The sequence below is a fragment of the Opisthorchis viverrini genome (assembly GCF_000715545.1).
Source record: "Opisthorchis viverrini unplaced genomic scaffold opera_v5_8, whole genome shotgun sequence".
Classification (NCBI taxonomy): domain Eukaryota; kingdom Metazoa; phylum Platyhelminthes; class Trematoda; order Opisthorchiida; family Opisthorchiidae; genus Opisthorchis; species Opisthorchis viverrini.
The window spans coordinates 122,873-136,473 of record NW_008751664.1 but is presented as its reverse complement, the minus strand read 5'-3'; the positions used below and the strand labels follow the sequence as shown (position 1 = coordinate 136,473).

The following is a 13,601-nucleotide window of genomic DNA, read 5'->3' as shown; positions in this document are numbered from 1 at the left end:
AATTTTGCAGCTTTTTAACAACCCCCCCCCCCCACCGTGTCGGAACAGTTTATTTAGGGACAGACGCGTTGATTTGATCGTGAGCAGGTTTTTCCGAAGTTCTAAAGGATACTAAGGTATTTTCTCTGTCGTAGAGATGTCTGGTTTGTCACGCTGACCAGCAGTCTCGATCAAACAATTTGTAGCCCAGTATTTTTCCCATATTTAGTAGTAACCCAAATTTTCTAAAATGCTGTGGTCTTCGGCTCCTTATTTATCGCACCTAAATCCTGAAAAAAGTTTACATGCAAGTGAAATTCGGAGCTCTCTTCGAGTAGGTGAGCTGTTTTATTAACCAGTCTCTACGCAACTGACACAAGTGAGGTAGAGTCACGAATTCTATGAAGATTGTGTGATTGTACAGTGGAGTTCCTTGGCTGTTGTTCTTTATTATTTCGCCCAAAGGGGCCCATAATTAGCTCATAAATAAAGTAAATTTTTTAAGATTCCAGACAATGGCCCTTAGCCGTTATAATCCTTTCTTTGAAAACTCTCAATTTCTTGAACTGACTTGTGAGCTAAATTAGTGATACTAGGGGATTCATCAACCGAAATTTTAGTACCGAACTTAGGGGCTCAGAGAGCTGACGCTGGTTGCGGAATATGGAAGTTTTCGGCAACCTCAGGAGTTGTGTGGTTTATCAGAAAAACATGCCATAAATTAATTAAATAATCAAGTAACCACTATCTGTTGGTTGCTGATGCATTTCTGGTGTAGAGTCTACCCAACGAACTAATCTGACTGAGGGCGTACTTTTGGATAATTTTTGGTGCACTTTGACATAGGAAAGAACTGTGTTTTTCTCCTAAAAATCACAATGTATATTCCGAGTAGTATTTTTAACCCACGCTTGGAGACATCTGGGGATTCTCAGACAAACCTAATCATTCGGAATGCATAAGTTTGCATTATCATGACAAAATCAATAAGAGTAATGAACGTCTCCACTGGACGTTTGCAAAGCGACAGGTAAGATAAAAACGAAACGTCTGTGTAAGCATAAATTCATAGGAGAGGTGCAAGTGAGTCAGAAACCGAGAGGTTACAAATCACAAACGAAGAGCGGGTCAGTGTTCATTCTGTATTGAAGCGTACTGCTGCTGAAATGTTTACATCTTAACGTAGGGGGGTGCACATTTCCAGTTTCGTCAGGTGTATCCAAAGCCAGTCTGTGCACACAGCATGAACATCAAACTTTCATTCTGCTGGACAATTTGTTAACCTCCCCCTGAGTCGACTGCCAATCGATCGCCTGTCATACATGAGATAAGTGATCAGGCTTGTGAACGACGCCAGTGGGCAATCATTTTGTGTCAGACTAGATTGCTTAATATTCAAGAGGAATGCAGCATTTCTCATCCACCATTCCTGCATTAACTAGTGGGCCAAACTAATAGCATTCGCGAAATACTTACCTTTACATTTTCTTCAAGGTACATCACTCAAAAGGCTACCGAAAACCCTACGCCAGGGACGCCGTTTTAGCCCATCATCTGTGTCTAGCAAAAAAAATGAATTTGATGAATTTTGTGGAATCTGTTTCAGGTGGAACATGAGATTGAGGGAAACTCGGAGACCTTCCCTACCTGCAAAGCTTCAAGGGGTGAATTGCTCATGGGCTATCGATGAATCTTCAGCGCCACTAGGAGCAGTGTGCTTTCAAAAAAATGTACTACGATACCTCGAATATCGTATTTAGTAAAACAGGAGGCGGCCGGTATGCAGAAAATCCAACTTAAGAGTAAAAAAACGGGCGCTTCAGTTGGAAGCAAGGGTCAAACGAGTGTATTTAGCATCATGCCTGCTTAATTTTGGACATCCTGTATATCATTTTGATGGATACTTTAAGCGTTCTTCTCGGCTTATTAATGCAAAGCTGTTTTTATATAGCTGTCAGTGAGTTACGCGATCAGAAGGGCAAAATCCTGCATTTAATGTGTCTATTTAACAATCCGGTATGCAGAGCATGCGTCTCAATGGGACTATTTCCTTGGAAAGCCCACAGTTTCTTCTTGCAAACAAGGTACCGGTGTACAATTCCAAAAGGACAAGCTACCTCCAATTAAAGGTTGAGAATTTGGTTTGTTCGTGGTGGTCAATCCTGGTGTAGTTCGTGAACGTCCAATGTAAAAACGCAACATCAAAACCGCCGTTTCTCAGTGAAAAACAGTAACTTTTCACCAGAAGTTTTCCCAAAGCTGGTTCGTCTTTCTTTATGTTCATATGATGTTAAGTGAGGAATGATGTACCCGTGGGTTCCAAGTTAATCGATGTCGCTTCCAGGGAGGAGCTACTTGAGGCAAAAGTGAAATTTGAGATTATCTAGTGTATGACGGTCGCAAGGAAGCGATAAATAAATCAGGTGAGTATCACATTATTATTGTTCCCTCCACAACCCTTTCTGTTAACAAGCCTTCCCAACAACAAAGTTCATATGGGTATCCCAATTTACAGCTGGAGATTTCCTTTAGGCCATTAGCTTTTGGCTGACGTATCCATACAGATTGAATTTTCTACTTGCTAGTAACAGTCGTCATTTAACTAACAATTATTCAGACCTATTCAGGTGGAAAATTATTAATAGGTTCCTCCACTTTTTCGTCTGTTGCAGGATTACACGCTTAAAATGATTGAACGAAGTAAAATTGCACTTCCTACTAGTTGCTTGATTAAAACTGAAAAGTGAAAAGGCCTGGCTTCAAAACACACCACATCAAGTAAGGACAGTTCCTTAAAGCATACATGACGCGATTTGTGAGCTCTGTCTTCCACTTTCAAGTTTCAGAGCAATCACGCGATTTGTCAGATATTTTGTTCTTCCCCTTGTAACCAAGCCCCAGTTTTTCAATAAAATGTAGCTTTATTCTACTTACCTGAGGATTTGAGCACACGTCAGAACAACTGCCCCGAGTTCAAACCAATTTGTGGTCCACCTACCTCTGGGATCTCAGGTCACTGAGTCTTGGTAGACCGGCCTTCAAACAAGGTACAACTATGACTCCTTCATTTGTATGCGCAGAAAGAGGTTTGGCACATTCTGAAGGGTACATGAACCACTTTACAGTAGAATGCTTCAGTTCTGCACTGCAAGCCTACTTTCATATTTCCACAGACCACTTTTTTCACTCGCTTAGTAGCTGCGTTTTTCTTTCATGTGGCATTCACCTACCGATGGGTCCCTCGTCCCTGTCAATCGCAACAACAGTCTCGTATTGCTAGTTCCAAGTCAACGACATCATTCAGCGAAGGTAGTTTTTCTTTAATCCAAATCTCCCGTGCGATTCTTTTTTATGGTCATTTCGTCCAAGTGTGCATTCTTCAAACAATCGATTTATCGAATTAACTTGATCTGTTAACAAATGATGAGAGACGAGCCAGAATATCTGAAGAAAACTAGATGAACGAAAGTGTTTTTATCCCCACATCCCTGACAACGAGGATATGCAAACATATAATTTTGAATGTCACTCATCAGTTAATCCAAGCACGTTTATAACACAGAGAATGAGGAGGAAACTGGGAGGAGCCCACCTGAAGATTGTTACCCATGATTGTAAATTACTAGCTTGGTATAGGCCAAAGGTAGTTTTCGGTTTTACCAAAAGCCATGAGCCCGAAAAGAGCTTGAATAACACAAGCGTGGGTCGTGATGACCTGATCTACTTTGGCTGACGACAAGAAGCAAGGTTTGGTTTTATGAACAGAGGTAACACTTCATGGTACCACAGATTGCCAGCTGAGGGCAAAGAAATGTGGTCACTTGTATTAGCCCGTAGGTATATCCATCCATAGGTTTGGTGTTTAGCATCACAGTGTGTCGACAGATCTTCAGTGGCGCAATCTTGTTTGGCTAATTACTGCATGTTTCTTTTCGATATACGTGGCCAAGATGAAGACATTATCAGCTCCATGATGCTAAAACAAGTCTACTGCATCCGTTTATCCGATTTTGAAAAGTGTGACCCATAATGTTTCCTGAAAACAAACTCTCTTTATTTTGCTTGCTTTAAACAGAGGTTTCTAAGAAGAAAGTATGTAACTCAACAAGTAAAATAAAGCATTTTTGGAACAGTGTCACAAAAGCGTGTCACAAGGAAGACAATGCCCTAACAAAACCCACCTGTATCAATCGCATTCGTGTGCCTAGTTTACCATAATCTCTTGTGGCGAACCCTGCGAATTGCTTGCAAACAGAGATTCCAATTATCTATTCGGGTTTACATGAGACATTTGCCAGAAACTAATTAAATTCGGCGGGCGCTATTGTTGATTTTTGGTTTACTAGTTCATGCAGTTGAAGATCACGGAATTGTGTTTAGTAAACTGGAGTTTATTATGCGTTGATTCATGCCCGGCTGAGTTGTATGGCATGAAATTCTATGAATTTCTATTCTAAAAGGTAGAATCCCAGTATAGTCAGTTGATGCAACCGAGGTTGGTTGCTCCAAATACGTGTCAACTGTGGCCACTAAGAGGAACAACACACTCGCCAAAGTTAGGCGAGCGATGTTTGAAGTTGCGAGTTTCAGGAGTTTTCATTCGGTGCAATAACCAGATGGCTTTTGAAGAAACTAGAATGAAAATGTCAGTATAAGATTCAGTGTCACTGCACCTTACCAGTGGTAGTTGATCATGGATTGGAAATAAACCTCACTTCTAAAATTTTAGGCACGTCAGCTTATCCAAGTTGTACATTTATATAGCTGACCACCACATGTTTGTAAAACAGTCGTTGGGTTATGTGCTAAATAATCGTGTGGTGATTGAGGGGTTAGAAAATAAATACAGCTCAATTTATGAAAACGTAGTCGTATCTAACAAACACTGGGTTCATATGACTGGAATTCTCAGCAGGATTTATACTGCTCAAGACATCTAATGTTGTCCCAACTTTGATCATGAAAGTTTTGCAGGTAATAATGAACAGAATTCAATTGTTCTGCACCCGCAGAATAACAAAATTTTTCGTTTGCAGTACGTTATAGCTGCAGAAACTAACCCGTTGCTTTTGGTGCATAGTAGATTACTAGATATAATGACCTAACTGGTGTAGAGCACAGAAATCAAGAAAACTCCGTATCGGATGACGTCGTTGGTTTTACATTTCTACAGTATCCACCATCCCCTAACAAATCCTGAAAGATCAAATGGCTGCAATTGTAAGCAGTTCGCAACTACAAAAGTTGGCTAAGTTCGACTGTATTGTTGGTATTCCGGCAAACATCGCTTCCTTTGAGACAGGCCTCATAGAACACCAAAAAGTGAATGGACCCCATGTACCATCTCTTGGAATAGCTTTGGAACAAGTAGCTCACTTCCATGGGAGAGAGAGGCATTTATGTTCTTCGTGTTATCTCCAGACTACGTGTTACCACCCTTACTCAGTCATCCGATAAGGAATTCGCTGGATTTCTGTCTACCCAATATTCTAACTTGGCGTCATAAATAGCTGCTGATGCTATGACGATGGCCTGACATGTTTCCTGATAGGGGAAAAAATCAACAGCTTCAAATGTGGTGAACCCATAGGCTTTCAATCGCATGATCTAAACCGGCACAACGGACTGCGTGATTAGTACGAACACGTTTTTAATTGGCTGTTTAGCCGGCGTCTGTGTATCAACAAGACACCTATGTTTGTGTGTTGCCTGTGCATAGGTTCATCAGCATAGTTTGTCAGTGCATCAGATGTCGTTCAGCTCTTTCAGTCATGGCTGATTGCAATTTGATTGGCTATGTTCCGTATTCCAACTCCAAAACGGCTCCCATGCTGGTTTTGTCACCTTCACACCTCCGATTTGATTGTTTGTGACCATAATGGACATTTCTACAGCAAGTGTGTTTGTGTGCACACGTTTCTCCCCCTACCTTTTCACAATGAATAACTGCAAACCAACATTTGAACAGGGTCTGCGATCAGTTTAACTAGTGTCCACACAAATTCGTTTTCACCCCCTACAATTAGACACTGTGGATAGCGACGAATGATTTGATTGTGCACGAGAGCAAAAACGATCAAGTATTTTCTTTCATCGCGTTGTGCATTCAGTAGGAAAGCGTGCTAAAAACGTTGGTGAGAGAGTTCGAGAACCTATCTAATACCGTTTGTGATAAACATGCGTCTGAACTCCGTGGATGACCAATCTTCAGCCGGCTCCGATAAACTGGAGGGTTCGGGTGACCTTTCCGAAAGAGTGGTTTCACGCACCAAACGCTGGGAACCTGAAATGTCTTCACCGCCTTCTGGAACAGACACGCAGCGACGAAGCCCTTCTATGGCCGACTTTGTGGAGGACTCAGCGGTAATTAAAGCCGTTCACTCAAGAACGCGAAACGTGCAAACCTCAGAAGACCGACGACTGTCATCGGAAGGAAGAACAGGAATTTCGAACGTTCAGTTCAATAACTGGTATGAACACGTTGAGGATTCTTGGAGAAAGATAAATAGAGGGCAAACATTATCTTCAGAGCACGTCTACGCACTTCCCACCGGGGGGAGTGATCAACTTAATGGAAATCACATAGCAAAGATTTCAACATGTGGTGGTTGTGTTAACGAAAATGTCACCGTAGTTAACTGTCCAAATTTCGCCCCACAAATTCACCCTTCATCTACAAAAGATATGACCCCATTGCAGGAAACACCGACGAAGCGGAAAGCCTCACATGCAATAAAAGATATACTTGGAGATCAGGTGCAGGGGGTCGAAACAAAAGACAATTCAGCGGCGCAGGTTGAAATATCGAGTCGTGCCGATATACCAATGGAGGCACAAACAAGTTGGGGGTACAGTGCAGCTTTTATGAGATTCTATGCTGCGTGGCAGGAGGCTATTCAACACCAGCGTATTCATCCTGCAGTGGCTGAAATGAAGCGCGAAAATATGACGACGAACAAGTCCGAAAACCATTTAATACAGTCTTCACTATTACTTGATGCACCATATAAGTTTTCACCATCCGCACTAGTGGATTTTATCCCAGGAGTTCAGGGGCCTACAATGACTAATCCACTGTCTCCTCTGCGCTGGTTAGGGCCGATGTCAAGTCGTATTACATCTGAGTTCCCAATTAGCTCTACGTCGACATCCTCTGAAAACCATCCAAAAGACTGCACCATTCCAGCTCCTCTGGTACACTCTTTGTCTGCTGGTCTAACTTCAGAGCAACTGTTAGGTCTGGCGGCAGCTGCAGTGGCAGCTAGCGGTGGAGTGAAGGAATCGCCATCAACAGCTTTTCTCCCAAGCCAACTATTGAGTATTTTATCTACCTCCAGTGGAGTCTACAACAGTCAGCAAACACCAGCCAGTGATTCGCACGATATGGACGGAGGCGACTCGCTCCTCACTTTAGGATCAGCAAACGCGACTTCCAGTCTGTTCAGTTTGCCTTATTCGTCCCCTCCTTTACCTCACCTTCCGATGCAACCCAGGTCAGCAACTCAACCACCATGCCAATCCAACGTGCCGTTTTGGCCACGATCACATGGTAAGTCCATACTTTGAGGCTAGTGCAATACAATCGAGTGTTTGGAGTCGTTTTCAATAGGGTCCAAAAGTATGCCCTGAAAACTGATACGGTATATCTTGGTGATAAGTACACATAAATTTAGGGTAAGAAACCCTATATAGCAAATCTGTTAAAGATAACCGCCTAATAACTGCAAATCATCTCGCCATCCATCATTTCTGTAAGTTTACAATTGATCATTTCGCAACTGAGGCGTTGCGCAAAAAATGAGCTATCAGATTGCTTCATTACATCACATTCAGCTAACTGGCTAGTACATCACTCAAACCGATCAACTTTTTACAAACTTACTTATTTTGCCAACTGCTATTTGCCACACATTGTCATATTTCGCGAAATGAGTGAGGTAGATCAATGCGCACCAATTTATTTGTGAATACATGTACAAATAAATGTTAAGTTGCTCACGGCATATACGTTTGGGGAGTTACTTTGACTGGACTTCGTCGAATGCATGAGCCCATATCAGTGTGAGCTTGCAGGAACTGGATTCTTGAGATGAATTTTGTCCTGGCTTAATTTAGCAGAGCCTTGTCACCCCTCTTATTTGTAACCGCGTCTTTGAGTACCACAGTAGATCCTAAACTATCGTATGCGATTTGTACATTATACAACAGTACTACAGTACTTCTACAGGACTCCTTCCCTTCGGAGAGTGCATTTTCATGAAACAGTAGGCCAGAAGCAATCGCACTGTACGGATCTATTAAGATGTTAGTTTTGTCCGGTTATCTGAAGCAACTTTTTAAGTTCATAGTATGATATTTTCCCCAAGTTATCCCCCTTTTGCGAAAATATATGAGTGGTGATTACAAATAAATATAATGATTGTCAGCCTCGGCCATAAGAAACGAGTTAAACTCAAGTTTAGCCACAGGATGAGATAGTCCACCAAAACTATGCATCCCGGCATATCGAAAAATTAAAACATTTATTAAGGGATAAAAATGTAGAAGTGTCTTGAGTTGCTTCATTGCAAGTCCAAGCCCTGTTATCGTGAATTCGGATTTCAGCCATTGTCTTTGATCAAATACTGCCGTGCACGTTTCTGAAGCTAAACTGTGGTCAGGCCATTCAATGCGGATTCGCAAACGTGGAAGGAGAGCTTACCGGAAGTACTTGTGAAAGACCACCAGATGATTTAGGTCAACAGCATAGCACAGCTTCGATGTGGTGCTACATCATGAAGGATAAACCAGCTATTTGTGGGTCCAGAACTTCCCTATTCTTTGGTTTTAGGAGGTTTTCCTCGGCAGAAGATCAAAGTAGCGAAAACTTTTGTGCTTTCAAAATCTTTCCGATAAGGGTGTTTCATTTTTATTTTATTGTGTGGGAACGTATTTCACAAGAACTGCAGCACGCTATTTACCGCTTGAAAACGGTCACTTTATTTTTAATAAGGCCATATTTTCGAATTACTTGTAGATAGAAATAACGAAAAATACGGCATTTTCACGCTTCTAACCACTACTACTTGCATCACCTACTAGCTCGAAGAATACCTTGTCTTCGATTATTAACGCCTCGATACTTGCGGACTGCCTTGTCGGATAATGAATTAGATGGGGTGTGAAATACTCATTCTTCAGTTTGAATTTCTTCAGAGAATAGAAGTTGTCCTCAGCGAACGGAGGTGACGATTGAGCGTGGCAAGTGACTGTAGAATGTCCCTATCTTGCGGCATTCTTGGCTTGAACTTATTGAAAGAATTACGGGAGCATGTAGTCACATATGGTTACATATCCCACATACACTAAACTCCTCATCTATCACAAAGTGCACGTAGTGCTGTCAACTGTTATTTCTCTACACAATCCTGCTTCCCCTTAACTTGAGCTTCCCAAATTGACATGATCCTTCTAAATCCAGAAGCAACTGGATCCAAATAAACCGTTAGATATGAGTGCATAAACTGTTTGAGAAAGACAAAACAGGCTATAAATATGCAAAGAAGCTACCTTAACTAAAACAAGTTAATGTGACGCTGTGGGTCAATTACCTCTCCAATTGCAATAAACAAGGTAGGATTTGTTCTAGATAACACGTCGTAGGTTTTACGATTGCACCTCTTCTGTGAGTAACGTAGGTTATGGTTGACGAAGAGCAAAGTTTTGGGGCCTAGCTGGTTGGGAGACCACTTGAATCAGTCAAGGGAAGACTCGGCTCATTGCACTAGCAGCTTGGGCGAGGTGAAATATAGAGAATAAGTAGGAGACATGTGGGTGTATCACGACTGGCTGTTTCCACCTTCGTCACCAGCTCTTCAGGGTAGCAACTGAAATGTTCAGATGGGACAGAATTTAGGTCGGAGATGGCAAAAACAAGACTACCATCTTTAACACCAAATAACCAAAATAAAACTCAAAAAGTACTTATGTGAATCTAGAAGCCATATCCAACTTTGAGCCCTTAAAATATGCTAGAAAAGAGCGGGCCATACAGTTGAAAGCAATTCGTTTGCAATGGGAACTCAAGTGGATAGAGGACTACACCATTCGAAAGCATGAATTAAAACTGGTATTCGGTGATAAGTAGCCAGACAGAACAGTTCATAGGGCATTGCAGACATTTTGCACAGTATCAAGCAGGAAAAAAGAAAGTTTAACGGCTAAAATAATCCACTGAGCCTCGCGGTGATTTGAATGATGGAAAGATTCGTGAAGCATTCATAGATGGGAAGTGGGTGGGGGATCCATACGTAACAGTGCTATTGTTTCTGCTGAGAAATTCATCTAAACATGTGACGGCGCGTTCAAATACATCATCGGTGACACCAGACTGTAGTTGGAATACCTATCGGACTTGTTTTGACAGCTCTGATGTTTACAACGCCGGAGAACTTTGCGGGATATTCCTGATTATGTGGGGCGCTGAGTTGCAAACTTCTTTACTCAAAATCACACCGCCCCAGAAGGACCCATTTTTCACTTAAAAGAGTCGATTCACTTTAAAAAGAAATTAGCAGTCATGTGCATTCATGAACATTTTGTACGTCTGGTAATCATCTAATAGAAGGAATGGGAAGGCTTGTCTCTCCACAGTGCACATTTGTCGACACATAAACTGGCGTACATACTCAGAGGCTGACAAGCGTATTATGTGCAAAATGACTGTCTACTTTTCCGTTGATTTTTCTGGCAGTGCATGCTTCAAAAAGTATATTCCGTTAGAGCATTAGGACCATGTTTCACATTCAGGGGTTAATAACCCGGCTGAGGATTATTTCAACGTTTTTCGAAAAAAATGCATAATTCTGACATATAGTATGAAAGCTTGCAAAAAGAACCACCAGTTTGTCGGATGTCTATTTGCAAGAAATCTCCTTGCCGCTTGGAATGCTATCTCCGACTAGTAACAACCAAATATTAGCATATAACTCGTATATTTGTTCATTCTGTCCGAGTCAAGCAGGCCGAAAAGGGCAGAAATTCCTTTAGTTTGCTCCTCTTTTAAGTGACTCCTAGTGTAAATCATAAAGACCCACAACGTGTAATAAATGGCTCTCGTCAGGAATAGTATGCTCAACCTATTGCCCTAAATTCCAACAATATCTGCTTCTACAAATAAAATGTAAACCGCACCAGTAAAGAATGCATCCTGAACCTGCTTTTGCAAGGCTGATTAGCAAATAGCATACTGTATTCTCTCACACATGTCCTTATTTAAAATGATGCTGGAACACCATTCCTTTACAGGAGATTTATGCATATAACGAACATTCGACCAAATAATTGCGTTTACGTAGCTAACTTGCATCCGTCAAAAAGGATGGAATATTTCTTTAGTTCTAGCTTGTCGCGTTCTTTCCAGAAAAGGACAGCAGCTAATAAAGTCTTACTGCGTTAATCAACAGGGTCTGGTCTGCCTTCTGTCTAGAAAGAGTCACAAGATAGGCTTACAAGGTTTTGATTGATACTTGTCCTCTGGCTGAGTGAGACTGATGAGAGTTCTTGAACCACATTCATCTGATGATTCTTCTGGGGGATAAGACCTAACTAATTTAAAGGTATAAACTGTTCAAAAACCTTATCACCAAGGGTTCGATGTAACTGGTGTTGGTTGCTTACAGAATATCTGTAACCAAACTGTAAGTAAAGTACTGTCTTTAGGATTAGAAGTGAATAAATATGTTGGCTTGTGTTTGTAGCTGACTGAGTGTGAACTTCTGTGAAATTCCACTCACTATTTGTGAGCACCGAGATAGATTATACCGCGACGTTCACTTTCGTTTGTAAAAAATACATGATCATCAAACTGTCATATCAATCTTCATTCTGTTGATCTGTATGCAATGAGCGCTAACCACTCTCTATCAGAGAGAGAACGATGATTATCTGCCACGATTCTTTGCCAGCAGTTCGCGGAAGTACACAATGTCAAGCGTCTCGAGATCTGCACTCAGGCGTTTCTACTCACTGGCGGCTACAAACCGACTTCTGATGGTAAATGATGCCCTATCAATGGTGATGGTTCGGGAACTACCCATTGCATTTGCCTCTAATTCCAACCCTATGGTCCAATAATAAAAGGTCCTATTGCTTAATGTGCAACAGGAAATCTCGCACTCTTACTAAGTGTTGAAAACGTAGCTTTGTTTCTTCCTTTTCACGGCTTTTACTATTTGCGCTCAAACCAAACTCTGTAAGATGAACCAAGCCTGATTGACCAGAGCTTGTCGTGCAAGCGTACTACCGGCTCAAAGAATGCACGTTTAATGTGTTCACCGAAGTCTGAGTATAACATTTTCACTAGAGCTCATCAAACGATTCGTCCACCGAAAATACACATTGTGTTGAGGTTTTGTGCTCCTTAACTATGGCACAAAATGCACAGCTTTTCACCCAAGTACTGTGAGATTTAGTAACATGTGTTCTAGGCCCGTGTCCGTCAGTCATGGCTACTGACTCGGTCGTGCCGCGCAGTCAGTCGTATTTAGATGCTGATGAGTAATGCATCTTAATGAACATGCGATGAAAGTTGTAGCGGCCGAGTTGAGGTAACCGGCTGAGTTGGGTGGTAGTTTTAGTACGTTCCCAATTTAAAAGTGAACATCATTCAACCTGATAAGTTTGCAACGTGTATTCAGTAAAGTAAGATTATGTGCCCATTCGAATTTTCGCACAGGCTTAAATCTAGCTTCCTTTGTATGGCCAATATGGATCCTTGCTGAATAGTGTGTAACGAATCCGGAGGAGGTCAGGATGGATACAGTTCTGTAGTTATCAAGAACATTTTATCAGTTGCTCAAGTGAATCCAAAAACCTGTAGCATTAACCGCTAATTTGCAGATGCGATCGAAACATTCAGTCGTTTTGTAAGTACCAGTGTACTTCCTAACCTCAGTTTAAACCCATTTCACTCCCTAGAGTTACAGAAAAATAATGGATACTATAAACGGTCATTCAAGCAACAAATATTATCCTGCACTATGAAGTCTGTTCATCTTATCCAGCTGTTCGGGTCAAGGGTCATCATGGAAATAACTATATAAATGACTCGTTCTATCTGATACAAACCAATTCAGCAGCAGTATACGAAAAAACGCCCCCTCCCGTCCAGACGAAGTGTGTTAAATTATTCGAATTTCTGGAAAATTTGCAAACTCAAATCGTCTCCTTACTCCTAACAAGTTGATTTTCAAACTTGGGCACAACACATCAGTGAACTTCGAGCAATTATGGACCTATCCACTTGGCTTTGGATAATGAAACAGGGATTTTTCTGCATTGAACATTTTGAATCTGCTGGAATCTGTTGAATGACTACAGGATTAGCGAACTCATTGCCGCTTTCAAAGCGTCTAGCGTTGGACAGACCACACACGTAGCTCTCCCTCACACTCACACGTCCAGTAGACCACAGAGTATCGGGTGTTTGATCTACCGAGGGATTATAGATGAAAAATTGGCCGCTGATGGAGTGTGGTGAAGCGCAAATGTGAGACGTCTTGGCGCGCCTTGTGTGTGTATGCGAACTGTTACTGGGGTGGGACAGGTGCCGTCAACGCGTATTTTTTAAGGCAGTCAGAAGC

At 41.7% G+C, this 13,601-nt stretch overlaps 2 protein-coding genes across 2 annotated transcripts in view; both read left to right on the top strand.

Annotated features, from left to right (window-relative positions):
- T265_00771 (hypothetical protein) overlaps nt 1–5,489 on the top strand; it is a gene marked incomplete at both ends in the record, with an annotated part of 35,385 nt that extends 29,896 nt beyond the window's left edge. The window contains one exon of the mRNA XM_009164643.1: nt 5,401–5,489. Coding sequence (XP_009162907.1) covers nt 5,401–5,489 — 89 coding nt within the window. The remainder of the gene's footprint in view (nt 1–5,400) is intronic.
- Nucleotides 5,490–6,156: 667 nt separating this feature from the next.
- The window catches only part of T265_00770 (hypothetical protein), a gene marked incomplete at both ends in the record, with an annotated part of 31,809 nt that continues 24,364 nt past the window's right edge, over nt 6,157–13,601 (top strand). The window contains one exon of the mRNA XM_009164642.1: nt 6,157–7,528. Coding sequence (XP_009162906.1) covers nt 6,157–7,528 — 1,372 coding nt within the window. The remainder of the gene's footprint in view (nt 7,529–13,601) is intronic.